Source organism: Notothenia coriiceps, unplaced genomic scaffold (assembly GCF_000735185.1).
Source record: "Notothenia coriiceps isolate Sejong01 unplaced genomic scaffold, NC01 NC01_scaffold00030217, whole genome shotgun sequence".
NCBI classification, from domain to species: domain Eukaryota; kingdom Metazoa; phylum Chordata; class Actinopteri; order Perciformes; family Nototheniidae; genus Notothenia; species Notothenia coriiceps.
The window spans coordinates 533742-551063 of NW_011362918.1; the positions used below are offsets into that span (position 1 = coordinate 533742).

The 17322-nt window shown below is 40.1% G+C and overlaps 1 protein-coding gene across 1 annotated transcript in view; it reads left to right on the forward strand.

The window, feature by feature from the left end:
* cerk (ceramide kinase) overlaps window positions 1–17322 on the forward strand; it is a 66346-nt gene that overhangs the window by 7702 nt on the left and 41322 nt on the right. Inside the window, exons 2-10 of the mRNA XM_010787344.1 lie at window positions 2498–2632; window positions 4951–5073; window positions 6614–6739; window positions 7809–7875; window positions 9231–9376; window positions 13577–13651; window positions 13815–13967; window positions 14496–14601; window positions 15086–15165. Coding sequence (XP_010785646.1) covers window positions 2498–2632; window positions 4951–5073; window positions 6614–6739; window positions 7809–7875; window positions 9231–9376; window positions 13577–13651; window positions 13815–13967; window positions 14496–14601; window positions 15086–15165 — 1011 coding nt within the window. The remainder of the gene's footprint in view (window positions 1–2497; window positions 2633–4950; window positions 5074–6613; window positions 6740–7808; window positions 7876–9230; window positions 9377–13576; window positions 13652–13814; window positions 13968–14495; window positions 14602–15085; window positions 15166–17322) is intronic.

The following is a 17322-nucleotide window of genomic DNA, read 5'->3' on the forward strand; positions in this document are numbered from 1 at the left end:
TATCGCACTGATGGATTTTTCTTTCCAGATTCTCAGGCACGTGTTGGGAGATGTCTAGACATTAAAAATAATCAGTTTGGTAAGACTTAGTGTCACATATACACCTTAATCCCATTGTCAATAATGAGACATTGTATGACTTTATAACAGAAGACATTTTAATGTTTCAAGTAACTGTCAACAAAAAGTAAATGATGGTGTTTGACTTCCATTAAGCCACTTCATTCTAAGGGTCCTGCTATTGTGCATGCTGACTCATTGTCACACTGACATGGCTTACTGTGACACTTCTGTCATTAGTATCCCACTTGTTTTTCTAATATGAAAAGTCAAAATATCTGCTGTGAAAAGGCCTTATATAGAGGGCTACCCAAGGAGAAGAGAAAAAGAGGACCTATTATGATCATTTTCAGGGAGATATTTGTATTTTGTGCCTCAACTGTGACATGTTTCCATGCTTTAGTGTTCAAAAAGGTCTTCATTTTTCGCACACTGCCTGTGTTGCAGCGCCTCTTTTCTCCCTCTGTCTGAAACCAGAGCCCAGTCTGCTCTGATTGGTTAGCTGGCCGGCTCTGTTGTGATTGGTCATCCGCTTAGGGATGTCCCGCCTGTCGACATTGTACGTCTATCATGTACAATGTGTTAGAACGTTAACCAATAGAAGAAAGAGTGTCATATAGTGATGTCTATATGTTAAAGTAAACAAAAGAGTCCAATGGAGGTGTTTCAGGTGGGGGGGGGAGAAACTGAACTAATGGTAAAAGTGTCTCAGTTATGTCAGTCACTGCAACTGGAATAAAACTCCTTGTTCTCATTTCTTCTGAAATAAAGCTATTACCAGTACGGCCATAACTCTTCCTATTTGTCAAAGTGTGAATATTGATGGCCATAAAGTTATTCATGCCTGCATGGCACATCGTCTTTATTTGAGAGAGAAATGAAATCCTATTCCCCCAGGAAATAAATAATATGTCATGGCTCCCTCCCATCCATTCCCCCATATCAGCTGAATACATTTGCGGGAGGTAATGCCTGTACAGTATGTGATGCAGTTGAAGAGGTCAGTTAAACTCATCACAAGTAATACTGTCATTTTCTAGTATAGATGTATTGATATCTGGATTTAAAAATGGGGAGGCTGTGGCTCAGTGGGTAGTGTGCTGGATTGCAAGTTCGAGTCCCACTGCAGTCAGCATGTCGTTGTGTCCCTGGGCAAGACACTTCACCCCAAATTGCTCCTGTGGGGATTTTCCACAGTACTGAATGTATGTAAGTCGCTTTGGATAAAAGCAAATGACATGTAATGTAAAAAAATAAAAATGGTTCACAAGGGAAAGACACATTGTGAGATCCAGTTCAGAATATGCATTCATCACATTCTTTGCATTGATTTCCACCATTTTACATCCATGTAATGGGTTGTTAGTGATTCTTAAAAGAATGTATTGCCTTCATCTGAATTTCCCTTGACCACTATTTTTCATACAGTACTAACACCTCAATTACAATTATTGATGTGAAAGGAAACCATTTCTCAACAATCCCCCTTCTTTTCCCAATAACTGCCTTTCAAACACAGTAAATGAATACCTATTAAATCCTTTTTAGGCAGATTTTTAGGGCAACTGACCCACCCATCTCTTCACTGCCAGCACGTACCACATTGAGCCGTACCCGACAAACTCTGTGAATGAACAATGCATGCAAGAGTTTCATCTAAGTAATTTTAAACTAGCAGCCTAAATCCTTTTCCCATGGGGGGAAAAAGAACAACAAGATGCAGTTTCTTCCCAAACACCCACCTCCTCCCTTGGGATTTGTCTGTGTTACGCTCCCACTCATTTTACTGTTTGTGAAATGAATGCCAGGCTGCTATTCTAAAGTCATCTTTTGTAACCAAAGAGACAAAGCGGGCATAATTTTAAAGGGGAAACCAGATCTTTCTTTTATTTCCTTACTTGTTGGATGCTTAGTTACACATCCAGCATTTACAAAGCATATTAGTATTTATCTGATGAATGTAAGTCCAATACTTAGTCTCACTTTTTGCTCCGTTTTTGGTCTCCACCAGCTGGCTCATCAGCTGAATATTCAACTTTATTAGCTATTTTCTGTGTCTTAGAAATCATATAGTGGGTTTATTGGAACTTATTCACTAAAACAGCTGCCTCCTACATCTGGAAATCAGGCCGGCGAGTTGGGTGGGACTGAACCAAAACGATAAACATTTGTGGGGCATAAAACCAAAACAATGATCTGAAACAAGCTCCGTAAAGCTGCGGGGAACTGCAGAGTTGGGAGATTATTCTTTGTGGTTTTACTTTGGGCTACACACAATTTTGTGACCCATTGTTGATGTAAAAATATCGATTTCTGCAGCTTTAATTGTATTGAAAAACCTGAATGATAGTTTGCAAATACGACAAATAGCGATATATTATTAGACATTTTGTTGGGCATCAAGCAGTTGAATGTATTTTTCTTTCTGTCTCTTCAGCACACATCCATGCTCTGCAAGTGTGTGAGATAGTGGCTGTCCACACCAAAGATGATGAGCAAGACAAAAAAGAGACCAGAAGGAGTCGGGTGGAAGCAAAGCAGACCTCCCAGCTGCATCCCCATGCTTTCACAGGTATAAAACCAACCCTGATATACACACTTAAAAAGGGATATTCCACACATAGTCAAAGTCAATCTGCTTGTCACAGGGAGTAATACTCAGCCTCTGAAAGCAGTTGTATAATTTCTTCTATGGCCCCGGGGGAGTTTTGTCATGTCTTGGAAAATGACAAGTGGTATTATGGGAAGTGTTTGATCCAGGGTTTTTTGTGGGTTGACCCATTTCTCAGTAATTGCTCATGAAATACTCAATATGATGCCTGAACCCTCATGCCTGAAGCCAGTTGTGTCGCTTTCCCTTTACTATAGTAGGTTAATGCCACATCACAGTTACAGTGTGGGAAAGGGTGCCAAAAGCCTGTGTTCAGCTCCACCATCACAAGTGATGACACTGGAAATAAGCCTGTAGACAGCTCCACAGTCTGAAAGTAATGCATTAACAAGAGAGTCCCTCACAGCTTAGCTCAGTGGGTCTAGGATGGCAGCATGCCAGTGATTTATGGGCTAATGCATAATTTCGAGCCATTAGATTATATCCAAACAAGATCGGATTTACATTATTTATCACAGCCAAATGTTAAAAATTACCTCCCTAATGTGAGCTTTTACTGGCATTAGAGTGAGTCGAGCCTGACATGACTGCTTTCCCACGATCGGTGGAAACTTGGCTTCAAAGGCACTCCCCATCACTTTCCTCATGATTATGTAACTTATTAAAAGGAGGATTTTGCTCCCACTCTAAACGTCTCCTCGCCTGCCCCGCTGCCCGCTGCTAGAAACGAGGTACGTTAAGAGATTTCCACTGAAGTACTCAAAGTTAACTTTTCCATCTGATAAAAAGAATGCTTGGTGTGATAATTTGACTTTGAAATGCTAAGCGAGTGAATTCGCCGTCAAAGTGCTTAGCGAGTGATTTTCCGCTCCTTAATGTAAATATTTCAGTAATGTTCCTAGCTGGATATTATACGACTCTATTTTTTGTCTGAATACCCACTGAGCCCTGTTTAACTTAACTGACTTCTTCATGTCTCACTCACACATCATCACATTGACCTGTTTTGTAAGGATAAAACTAGGGTTCATTCTCTAGCCAGGTCTGCACAATCGCAAAACCAGAGGGCACTGAGTCTAGTCTGAACACAGCATGTTGGCTCTCTGCTGATGTAAACACACCTGCTGTAAGGATCAGGACCTTGTTTTGGTGAAACCATCTTTCTTCTGTTGGTACTCCTTTTTTCTATTCCTCGTCCAAAAAATTGAAAGTATAGTGTGTTGGTAAGTGGTTATGGACCGACAGAAAGGTCGACAGATCAATCTCTGCAACAGACAGATTGGCACACTAGACCTAAATTCTCTTTAAATAGCATTTTATAACTTCACCCTTCAGTAAAGGGAACTGAGAACTTCCACACCAACACTATGTGCAATATAAATATCATTACCATCATTACAAAACACTTGCTCCTATACAACATGTGCAATATCTGTTACGGTAGAGTGAAGCAGGCAGGACCCAAATGCAGAATAAACTTATAACACCTTTATTTCAAGGATATAAAAATAAATTGGACAAAACAGAACACTCACCGGTGAACTCGGTCACAAACAAAAGACGAACCAACACTGAACACAGGAAGAGACAAGACTAAATACAGGGAGGGGTAATCACAGGACGAGAAACAGCCGGGCAGGGGAGGAGAAACACAAGGCCACAGGTGAACACAATCAGACAACTAGACACACCAGGGAAACTAACGACAGGGAGGAAAAACACAGGGGGAGGGACCAGACAATACACAAGGAGGAAAACATGACAGGGAGAACAGAACAGCAAAATAAACCCAAACATACAAAACTACAAACGTGACATAACATGAGAATCGTGACAATGTCATTGTTATTAATGATGTTCTACATGCAACTACGTACTGTATCTGCCACTACGTTTTTTTGCACTACTAAATACTGTTCATATTTAAATCAATGATGTGACCGTCTTTGTTTCCTGTAGATATTTAATTGCCCTTTTTACTGCACTTTTAGTGTACAGTTTTATTATTATGCTATGTGCTATTTTTGTAACTCTGGTACAACAATTTCCTTCGGGATGAATAAGGTCCTATCTTATCCTATCTTAAGTTATTGTATGGTTACAAGCCATACTGTACATAACAAAAGGAGACACAGTAAAAACAAATATACGTCCAAAAAAAAAAAGAAATGTCTCCGGTAATTGCTATCATTTTACATTCAACCCTGACAACCCTTAAAAAAGGCATATCTTTTTGCCTGGTTTTTCTCACATCTTCCTTCTGTTTTGTTCCTCTACAGTTTCCTACGTCAGAAGAACAAGGCAGCACCAGTGGCGCTGCAGTGAAGTGACTTTCCACTCTGCCAACCAGGCACTCAGCGAGCAGTGGATCAAAGTTATCAATGAGCAACTGGCATTACTCAGTACGTGCTGTTAAATGGTGTTCTCTAGCAGATGTGGTAATGTACTCTGAACTTAATCATAATCACTTTACTACGTGCCATAAAAATGCCACGTAAATGAAATTTGGCTTGGTATGTACTTGGAAGATTACAAAGATGAGTACACACGTCATTAAGCTGCACTACACCGAGCCAAAGTGCCAATGTAACTGCAAGAAAAGCTTATCTATTAGCACATTGGTAACGTTATTTGGAAAAAGTAAATGTTTTTAATGGTTTTAGAAATCGCTACTTGCTGTTTTGAGTTCTGAGTTTGGACTGTCAGACGTTGATGACAGGTGTTCTGTGAGGATCAGGCTTTTTATCTCTCAAGCAATTTCAGAAGCTGTCAGGTTTGTGCACAACGGACATGCAATACAATCTTTATTCTGAGGGGTTTATAGACTACTTCAGTGAGACACCACCTTACAGGATGTAACATAAGTTACTGAAGTGCCCAAGGAAAACCTTGGAAACACTGAAATTCTTCAAAGGATGCTTATTAAAGCATTCAAGACAAGACTTATTGCTAAATTAGTTCTTCTACACCTCAACCGGACTGTAAAGAAGCTAAGTTTTACCATCCATAACAAATATTTTATTCATTTCAGTGGTATAAATGCCCTCAGGAGAGCCCTTTGGAAAAATTTCAATAGAGGTTGCCCACCTGCATTTCTCTTTCTGGACAGCACCTCTCAGGCAGAGGCATAAAGAATGAAAATAGCGATAGCCGATAGCCTGATGAAATATAAATGGTGGTTATGCAAACATTAAAAGAGTGTCCTATATGTTAACACATTTTTTAAACATAATTATTTGGAAGAGGTAAGGAATTTAACTTTCTTTTAACGGAACAAGGTAATACACGATTGTGTGCCAGAGGTTTTCGTGTGTAACTATCATGTGGAGATCGAGTGCAAGATGGTTTAAACCATTTTTAATGGCGAACTTGGCCCTGTTTGTGATGAATCAATTCAAGAAAATTAACTACCGGTACATTCATTGTGTAGATGAAGCCTGAGTGTGGTCCAATAGTGTTAGTCTCCTCCACAGTACACCTTTACATCACCCATTGACAATCCATTTATGTAATCTAATGGAACTTTTGTCTTATTGCCAAACAATATTGCGCTCTATATTTCTTTGTGCTCATTTAACTCTTGATCCCAATGGATTCATTATTAATTGGAGCAGCTGCCATACCTCAGTTAGTTGTCTTAAACGCAGTCTTCTTCAACGGCCATAAACAAGCCATTTAGTATTCTCCATCGCAGCACTTTGTAGGTTTATCAGCGAATGATGCAGCACCTCTGAATTGCTTCACACTCCTCCCATAGTGGGTAGACACATCATTTATTTTGTGAGCGGCTTGTTTTGGGGATAAGTCAGTTTGACAGAGCATTCTGGGAAAGGTGTCTGGTTAATGAAAACTACATCAAGCTGCTGTCAGTTACACATTTGTAAAAAAGGTAAATACTGAGCATTTTTAATGAATATCTCACACCCCTCCCTCACTTTGCAGCCCACCGACCGAAGAGCCTTCTGGTGTACATCAATCCGTACGGGGGAAAGCGGCGTGGGAAGCGTATTTACGAGCAGAAGGTGGCCCCACTCTTTGGCCGTGCCTGCATCTCAACCGACGTGATTGGTGGGTCCCTATCACTGGCTTTCCCTAAGATTTAAATAAAAAATCAGTCTCGATGCCCGCCGTATAGATCTCCACTGCCACTGTGGCCTCTCGAAGGGACCGAAGACGCTTCCAAGGATATGATTTGCCTTTTTAGTGCCATTAATCATGCCAGCGCCTTAATGGAAGCTGTGATAGTTGATAAGCAAGGGTATCCAAACACATCTATTATTCAAAAAGTGTTTGCTACTGCTTCACATAGTCTGGCTATTGATGGTCCATCAGACTGAATACTATTCACCCTGGGTTTCCTACAGCGGCTGTGAATTGCAGCTGTATTTGTGTTTATATTGCATGCCTGAAAAACGGATTGTAATGTTGTTTTTGTCGGCCTAAGGCTTATTTTGCGGGCTGATATACAATTGCTGAATGAGGCTGTTTTGTGACTTTGTATCTTTGCTTTTTCTGAAAATGTATCTTTGTGACTTATCCAGTTAATTCATGTTTCAAAAATGCAGTGTCTGGTATTTCAATACAAGTCAGGCCACACAAAATCGACTTACTTTGTCTGTACATTCCCCTTTCATTGAAGTTGTATTAATCCTTAGATGCACGAGTGACTGGACCCTACACTCTTCCATAAGTGGGTCGAAAAGGACCCGTATTAAAATAATGTGTTTTTATGCCATTTTTGTCATTTTGGTCCAGAAAAATCACTTGTATAATATTTAGTATTATATTTTGGTTCACACTAGAAATATTTTATATTACATTTTTCACTATTTATAATTTTAAACATTTTTTTTACATTTTGAAAAAAAACATTTTCCCACAGGATTCCATAGAAAATGCATGCGGGTCATTTTTGACCCACTTATGGAAGCTTGGGGTATTAATACAAAGACTACAATTTCTTAAAATGTAAACATTTGAATGGCATGATATCCAAAACATGTTTTTTGAGGAATAGATGGAATATCAAATGATAAAAAAATATAATTAAAAAGATACTTCAAGAAAACCAACTCACCGGGTCAAAAAAGACCCACTTATGCATCTAAGGACAAACACATTGAATTTGTTTCCATAGTTACAGAGCGAGCCAATCATGCCAGGGACCACTTGAAAACGGATGCCAATCTAGATAAATATGACGGGTGAGTACTCAAGCTAGGTGGCTGATTTCAACACTGGTTCTTCACTGTGACATGGAGCTGACTCCTGTCTGTTCATATTGCAATAGAGCTTTTGAGAGACTCTCCCATGAGCTGGGTATCAATTATCGCCTTTTAGGAGCTTGTAATGAAGCTCTGTTGTGCTGCAATCTGTCGTGTCAGATTGTAATCACTGATACACAGCCCCGTGTGCATTTGTGCGTCTCAACTCAACTACACTCATTTGGATGATCTCACATGTTGACTTGCATTTCCAGAGTTAGATTTCTGTAACCTTGTGTAACCTTATATCACTGTGACTCTCTCGAGATCAGGATTGGCAAACAGTTGGTTTATAAGCTTGAGTAAACATGCTGGTATTGTAACAAAGAGATACAGTTTTCATCCTTTCGTTACGACTTATTCCTTCAAACTTGTTGGCCATGTTTTTATTTTGACTTTGGTTTTGGCTTTACAGTTCAAGTACATATATAATAAATTATTACAATCCATGCTGTGGGTAACATGAATGCAAAATGATTGGCATTTCATTCATTGGTTCTTTAGCCATTTCCTGCAAAACCACACATGTCATCGTGAGTGGATCTGTAGGATTTGAAATCTGGGTAAAATAAATAGTCTGTATAAAATATTGTGTTGTAGAAGTTAAGATATTTCACAGGAGAAGTTGAAACGTTTCCTTGCTTGAGGTGCTGGGGGAAAAGTCAGGGGATATCTTAAGTGAATAGAATCTATCCTAAGCATCATGGTTATCAATTAAGTTCATTCAAAACAGCATGTATTAAACAGAGATTTCTGAAACTTTGTTTAAAGATATTCTATGATTTGAAAAGCCCCCAGGACGGATCCCTGTGGTACTTCATGAGAGGAATGAGTAGAGGATAATTAACAATTTCTAACAATTGTACATGATGTTGCAGCTCAGGACTGTGAGTAAAGGGAGCATGTGAGAGTAAATTGCAGCTGATAGCTGAACATTAGGTGCATCAATAACATAAAAGGTTTTTACTCCGCTGTCTACAGCTACTATTTATCAGATATTCAGTCCCGCAGAGCTCAGAGTTAGAGTCCATTATGCTTTTTTCCCCGCAGTTCATAAAAAGTCTGGGTCCATCTCTGTAAGGTTTTGGGAAAGACAAAAAAAAAATAGGTGTAATGCTGGGTGGCACAGTGTGATTTTCCTATTAATTTAATGATTTTTCGCTGTTAGACTCGCAGCCTTCTGTTATTAGTGTCAAGGTTTTCTGGCAAAGTAGTAGTTTTCCAATGATAAAAAAGCAAATGTGTCACAGAACTAATGTTAAACGTGTGTATACTGATATAACTTGTCTGCCCAGGGTGGTGTGTGTGGGTGGAGATGGGATGTTCAGTGAGATCCTGCACGGATTAATCAGCAGGACCCAAACAGACAACGGCGTGGATCCGAACCAACCGGATGCTGAGTTGGTACCGTGTTCTATGCACTTCGGGATCATTCCTGCTGGTGAGCTTTTGTCATTATATCATAAATAACCATATCCAGTGCAGGAGGAATGGTTGTGGGGGAAATTATTTGTTATAATATTTATCATATTAAAGAAATGTAACTCTGGTAAAGGAAGAATATGATATTCACATGTGTTTTGGAATTAAATTGGTCCCTTTATGCGTGTTGGGGTTTTCCCTTTCCTGTAGTGTTGTATAGGTTTTTGTGCATGTAAATGGTCGGCAAAGTGCGATATTTAGGAAATCGCTCTCCATCATAATGGCATACTTCAAATAAACTAGATGTCACAAATTGCACTCATATTTCATGCAGCCTTCTGACATTGTATACCTTAAAATACTTTTGGGTGAAGTGGCAGGGGGTCCCACCAGGGGCCGCGAGGGGTCAATCAGTCCAAGTGCCATAAATGGAAACCTGCTGTGTGACATTTTGAAATCACTGTAATTTTCATGAGCTAGAAACACAGCACGGAAACCGATAGGAGGCTTGATGGTAATGTCTGGGGCACAATAAATGATTTTTAAGCTGAGTTTGTTCTCTACTTAGTCACTGACAGAAATACCAGCTGACATTATGTTTGATCTTTGTGAGATTAACAGTAGCAGCAGCAGAAATAATCCATAAAATTGCATGACAAGTTTTAAATCATCAATGATCTCCCAATGTCCAACCAGTCTTCTTAAAGTAGCTGAGTAATCCAGGGAAAAACAGAAACAGGTCCAATCAATCAAAAAAGCTAAAATATAATGCAAGGGAAACAAGGCCTTTGAGAAAAAAGAACAAAAACACCCACAAAGGAAGCAACTCACCGGCCGACGAGCAGGGAAAGAGTAACTCCAGCTCTGGATTGGCATGCTCCGCCTTTCTGGTCTCCTCTCTTCCCTTTAGTAGCTGGGGGTTTCTCAATGTCGAGGACGCTTCCTTGGGAGGACATGTCCCTCCGAGTCAGGTCCTTCAGAGGCTAGGCAAGAATCCTTCCTGGCATTCGAAGAACGAAGACTGGAACAGGCTAGCAAGTGTGCATTTGGGAAATTGGTCCGTGCCGTGCGCAAAGCATTGTGGGGCTTTTAAGCATCCTCTAAATTTCACGCAACGAAGGACTCAGTCCTCGGTAGAATTCCAAGGATCCTGTACATTGGAACAGTCCTTCGGCGGGATTCGATGACGTAGCATCCTTGAAATAGTGGCTCTGAAGGATCCTTCCTTGACATTGAGAAACACCCGCTGCCAGGCTTTCCTCTGGCTCTCAACAAACTCCATACAACATTTCCCTCTCCCTTCCCCAGGGCCACGCCCCCCCTCCTCACCTGTATTCAACAGCACACCTGATGAGTGCCTAGTGGGAGGAGACAAGTTAAACCAGGGGAGAGAGGGACACACTGTATCATATAAACCATAAACATTTCTTACATTTGTCACAATAACCCTTCATTAAAATGACCATGGGCGATGTAGTTTGATTTAAATCAATCTCCCGTACACTGTCCTGCTGACATATACACTACACAAACAAATGTGTATTAATCCACAGGAGAAAATAGTTCCTTTAAACTTTTAGTTACTGTAACTGACTTTTAAGGAACACCTCTAGAAGAACTAGAGGGTCAAGCTGTAGGTAGGGGAACGTTATTTAACCTTTTTATTCTTCCTTAATGAAAGTATATAATTGTAACAACATTTCAAGATGTATACTTCAATGGAAAATAATGGGATAGGACAAAAAAGAAATCCCCCCAGAAGAGGCTAAAAAAAAACAGCGCACAGCTCTATGAGTAAGGTATTTAACCTGTTGTTCCTCTCTAATGAAAGTATATGTTCGTAACATTATTCAAGATTTATACTTAAGTAGGAAGTAATGTGCTAGGGCAGTGATACTTTATGGGGTTTCTCTCCTTCGTATTTCTTATTTAAAAAGGTGCAAGAGTGCATTAAGAAAAGTCAAATAGACTAATGGAAAATAGAAAAAAAGGGCCAGGGAGAATCCCTCGGACCTCGGCCCCCTTTACAAAATGTACAAAAAAGGCCATCAGGAAAAGCAATTTAGGTGTCCCTGGGCTAGGGTCATAGAGCCAAAGGCAGTGTAAGGAATGCTGGTTAATCCTTACCCAAATCGGTTGAAGGAAGCAAAAGTTATTTGTTGTTCTAATGTCCACTTGTCAAGTCGGGGAGTGTTTACTGCTGTCCTTATGAGATACAGTCACTAGTGCAGCTATAAATACATTAATGTACTGAGAATTCAGACAACAAAAACATATTTTTCGCCGCACTAAAAGGATCTCGACTCCATTGTTGTTCTTGAGATAAAGATAATTTCACTGCCGACATGATCTTACTGGCGCGACAGTTTTGGGGGAAGATGCAGATAAAAAGTGGAGCTTCTCCGCTGGGGATGTGCTTTGTGACAGTTTCTCCTCCGAATATGCCAACAGCCTAATGCGGTTGAGTAACTTAAAGGAAATGTAACATTGAACATCTTAGCACTGACTGAACATCATTGAACATCTGCGTGTGCCGCTTAAACCCATTCAAAGTCAGTTGGCTTTTACTGAGTAGCTTTAGAAGAGTCAAATAACATATGTCACTGTTTTTTTTTACTAGCAAAATAGCAGGCAGTGCAGGGCTGTGTGGAGGGATTCAAAAGGCTTTCGGATGTGATTATAAAGCTCTCAAAAAGGAAGCAAAGGGCAGATAAGAGACATTCACTGAATGTGGCCGAGAAAGTTCTCATCTTCATACTCATCGGTGTTTCCACTGCTGAATGACGAGCCACATCTGCCCTGTCACGCTTCTGCGAGCCAGCTCAAAACATCACTAGTTAGATTTCACTCTGTCCTCTCCTCTCTGCCTCACTCTCTCTGTCTTTTATCAGTAGCAGTGGGTCCATTTCACCACTTGAAGATGATCAAAGTGGGGCAGATAGGTCTGAAATGACGCTGTGTGGCGCAGAAGGAGAGAGAGAGCCTGTCTCTCAAGTTGAAAAATGTAATATCTAACATTCTCTCAAGGCAGGGGGTTTCTCTTACCCTTAATTTGTTGGCTGAGGAGAGCTGCTGATAACCCGGGGCCCCGGAGATATCCTATTAGTTCGCTTTACGACCAAAAACGTACCGGCTAATAAAATCATTCAACTGGATTATTCACACTTGAATGTGGAAAGACATGTTCCAAGGACCAAAACTTTTATGATTGATTTTAAATATAACTAAGAGATGTATACATGTGATGGACATAATTATAGAATTGCACAACTGTAGAAATCAACACATAAAACTGCCCTTTGTAAGGTCTGTTTATATTTCATCGTGTGATTTACTTCCTGTCTGCAGCAATGGCGGAAGAACAGTATTTTAAAGTATGGCGTGACATTTCTCCTGGCCATTGCTGATGCATGAAAATAAGGAAATAAGAAAGGTTCACTCATTAAAAAAGGGGAAATCGTCCTGATCTTGTTAAAAAAGAAAGTCCACGTTTTTTTTAATTGATTGGCAGAAATGTTGTCCAACCCCTAAAGGAGGTTTACAACATAGGCTATTTGTGGTTTGCAATAAAACTTCTCGATATCTATTTGCCTGCTTATTGGTCAATTCACATATTTAATTAATCCAATTCTTTGGTTTATGAACAAAATAAAAAAGAATGCCTCGACTGTACTTTATGTTCAGTGCTGCTAATAAGCTAATGTTAGCCAGCTACAGTAGCAAGCTATTCCAAGACATTATACCTGCATGTTAGCATAATCACTTTGAGCATTTTACTTTACATACAGCCTGCAGAAATAAGAGCTTCGCTAAACGCTAACTTTAGTAACTTTCTACCACTGAAAATGCCAGGCCCTCTTAGCATCAAGAAGCTAAGTTGTTGCTAGTAGTTAACCAGTTGCAACCAAGTGAATACATCTCCCTTTCCAATGTTTTGGATGACTACAGTGGGAAGAAAATGTATATTTTTAATGAAAAACCAAAAGAGAGAGTCCAGTTTCCGCACCGTGCAGTGAGAACACAGCATTTCATCCCGTCTATAAGAAAAAGCCCCTATACACACTGCTTTTTAAAATATTGGTGGTTTGCTATATCTTTTTATTTTGGTGAAAACAGTATCTGTGCCACTGTAGTCATTTTATAGGTTGCAGTGTGTTTAACTTGTCAATACCCGGGCTATAATGGCTGACTATTGACCTGTGTGTCTTCTATCCAACAGGGTCCACTGATTGTATCTGCTTTGCCACAGTGGGAACCAACGATCCAGTTACTTCTGCTTTACACATCATTCTGGGTGAGTGAATACCAGTATTTGGAAAACACTTACATGACTTACAGCACGCTATGTCTCAGGGTGGCGTGCTGTGTACATTTTCCCAACATGTTATCAGTGTTGTGTAGGAAGCCACAAACAACTGTTTGGCTTTTTTAACACTTTACTCGATATCTCTTCGCAGGTGATTCCCAGCCGATGGACGTGTGCTCAGTTCACCACAACGACAGCTTTCTCAGATACTCTGTCTCGTTGCTTGGATACGGTTTCTATGGTGATGTACTGAAAGACAGCGAAAGGAAGAGATGGATGGGTCCTGCTAGATATGACCTGTCAGGTATGAGGGCCATCATTTTTATAACCCTGGATGAATCTACAAGCTAGGCCTTTCTACCTGGAGTTTATCCCTGAGTTGGCTCTTCCTGCATTCGGTCCAGACTTTGGAGGATTAAAAATATAAATCTAACACACAGACTCTGCCTTTGTGGATTCAGTGCAAGTGTTTGTGTAGCTCCGTAGTGGGACTCACTAACATCGGCAAGATTCATCCTCCCACTGCGTCCGCACTTAAATACTTGCACACATTGTACTGGAAGGGGCTTTAAACAGAGGCAGCAAGTTTATGATTGAAGTTATGAAACAGCAAAACTAAACCGGGTCCAACGGCACAGATGAGTGTATAACAAGTTGTTAACATGTGCGTAAAAACTGCTTGTTGAAAAATAAACCTGTATAATCTTTAGATATCACCTATTTAAAAATCCATTTGCCTGTGCATGGACAGGTTCGTTTATATATCGAAAAGGAGCATTTATACTCAAATTGACATGTGTTCTGTTGCCCACACTTTGTTGTTTGGTTCCAGGTGTGAAAACCTTTCTGAGTCACAACTACTATGAAGGCTCCATCTCTTTCCTCCCCGCTGAGAACAACATGGGGGATCCCAGAGACAAGCTGCAGTGTCGATCCGGGTAAACACAGCATCACAGATATCCAATTCTATAGCTTTTCAATGTGCTTACTTACTTATCTGATGCTCTTCAATAGCAGCGGTGCACCTGCCAGAGCTTAAATGGGATACTTTATATTGTCAGGAAGACTATCTGATGTGTTAAAGACTGAAAGCACATTTGGTATTTTCAGAAAAAGCTCATGTTTGCATTTGTTATGGAGTCCAAAAACCATTAATCTGTAAGACTCCATGTTTCCTGACATCTATTTTACCATAAAAAACATATAATTATGCTACATAAGGCGTTTCTGGCAGCAGACTTCTTTGAGGATTTCCTACAAAAGTGACTTAAGTATAAATAGCTTAACCTAAGGTCGACCCTTTTAAGATGGAATACATTTATTCGCTCATAATGAGTCATCTTAGCTCGTTAAAACCTTGAACGTCAGTTGCGAACACTGATGGTTTGATCATGATAAGACAAGGTTATGCTGATATTCTAGGTGCAGCGTCTGTCAGCATAAGCCCTCATCAAAGGACATGCAGTGGGAGATGTCAGAGGAGAAGGAAAAGTCTGATAAAGGTACGACTTTGGGGTTATCACACAAAATACGTCAAAGTAATCATACGGAAAAATGAATTTCTCTTTTCTCTGCCTCATTATCTGCTTGTTCGTGTATTTTCTAACTATTTCTAAACTTCTGAGACGTGTGCAAAACCCACGCTGTCTTTCTTCTCCCTTTAAATGTATATTCTGCAATACCTGAGATGGACTTTAAATAATCATCTTCTCAAAAATCTCATTTTTTTTCTTTTTTAGTTGGGGTTGTTATTCTCCCGCACCACGGCAGAATTCCTGATGAGATTCTTGATGAGTTATTGACGCGAAAATATAAACTGATTTTAGTGACACTGCACAACTCCCTGCCGTGCCCCAGCAATGGAGCCTTTTTTATTTTTTTCCGCCTATCGATTTCCAAATCTCCCGCATCCACCACTTGATGAGATTACATGTTCTCTGACAGGGTGGTGTCTGTCCACTCAGCTTCGAGTAGGACGTCACCTCCTGTTCCCTCATCTGTCCCCCTGACCGTCACAAAAATACACACATTTAATAATCTATGGTTCTCTCAACCCACTGACACTGCTGAACAAACCCCTGGAGGCATATGAAATACAGAAAGTAATTTTTCCTCTCTAATAAGTGTCATGATACTAAATTTGACATTTTCTTTCTTGGCTATTTGAGTCTTTCTGTAGTTTGTGTGTTTTTCCTGTGTAAATGAAAAAGGGAACACAACCTGTTTGTTTGTGAGGTGTGACAGACTTTTACTAATCAGGAAGAAATGTAGTTTTGCCAGCTCTGACAGGGGGTTTGTCTCATGCCAGTGCTGCCGTTTGCTTTGGGATCTTTTATTTTTTCTCATCTTTTTTCTGGCGATGGAATCTCAGACCAATGCTAAATCAATGAGGCACGGCACACTCGCTCTGTGCAAATGAGCCAGCCTCTCCTCCTAAAGCAAATACTAATTTGGAAAAAAATCTTCTTATGCAGTGCCGACAGTCGAGTTTATTCCAGCTTTAATCACTGCTTCCCAATTAGAATATTGTTGTTTTTATGTAGCCTCAGCGGGCTTGTTATCGTCGGTTTGCGTTATCACCTCTGTAAGTTTGCTTTGCGAAATGAGGGAGAAAGGTAATGAATCGTTTTGCTTTCCCAGATCACATAATTTTCCCTCCGAGGTTTGGACGTCTGTGATCACTTTTTCGCAGCTTACTCCAGTGACTATCACCCCGGTGACAGGCACGGGCAGCCCCAGAGGGTGATGCTGCTTCTTTGATACGCCACCATCGCAAACAGTCGCTAATCTCGGGGGAACAGAGCTGTGATTTGTGAAGTGAAACCGACACGTCTGTTTTTTAAAGACTCGGAGGCCACGTGTGCATTTAATCGCAACAAGCAAACTCGAGGTTAATCCAATCACTCTGCTATCCATACCACTTCCTCTTTAGATATTGCGAAGCCTTGCTTGGCTAAAATTAATTGCATTTTGATACATAAGACATTCAGCTCTCCTACAAGGGCAATAACACTCATTACTTTCAGCATCAGAGTTCCTATATTGGCTCAATCATCAGCTGCTCTGAGGATTCCCGCCAAGACATCTGGGTCTTAATGGACTCTGATAAGCATCAGTGCTGATGTGTAACACGCTGAGCACTTAACCTTAAGGACTTATAAAGCACTGGCAAAATACACAGTGTAATTTCTAAACCCAATACCTGATGGTGCACAGATTATTTGTGTCAGTCTAACATCAGCACTTCTGGAAAATACTAACTGGAGTTTGAAAGGAATCCAAAGGTTTGGATTATTTTGTATTTAACTTGTAGAAGTAACTAGCTGAAAGCTGACACAATACTTCAAGCTAAATCTGATGTGACATGTTTGCAAACGCTGCGAAACTGCTTGGTAATAAATAAATAAATCACTGTTTAGTGTATTCACTGCAGCTCAAAGTCTGTTCACTTAAAAGTTTCAATATCAGATGGAGGGGTTTTAACATTGCAAAAAAAGTCTAAAAGTTATAAAAAAACACAACCGGTAATGCATGAACTTAGAGCCCCTTATACATCTAAAATAATGAATCTTGACTACTATACAACTAAGTGTTTTTCTGCATTGCAGTGGCATACAATGAAATATGGAAAATATTAAATATGGAAACTTTGGATAGAA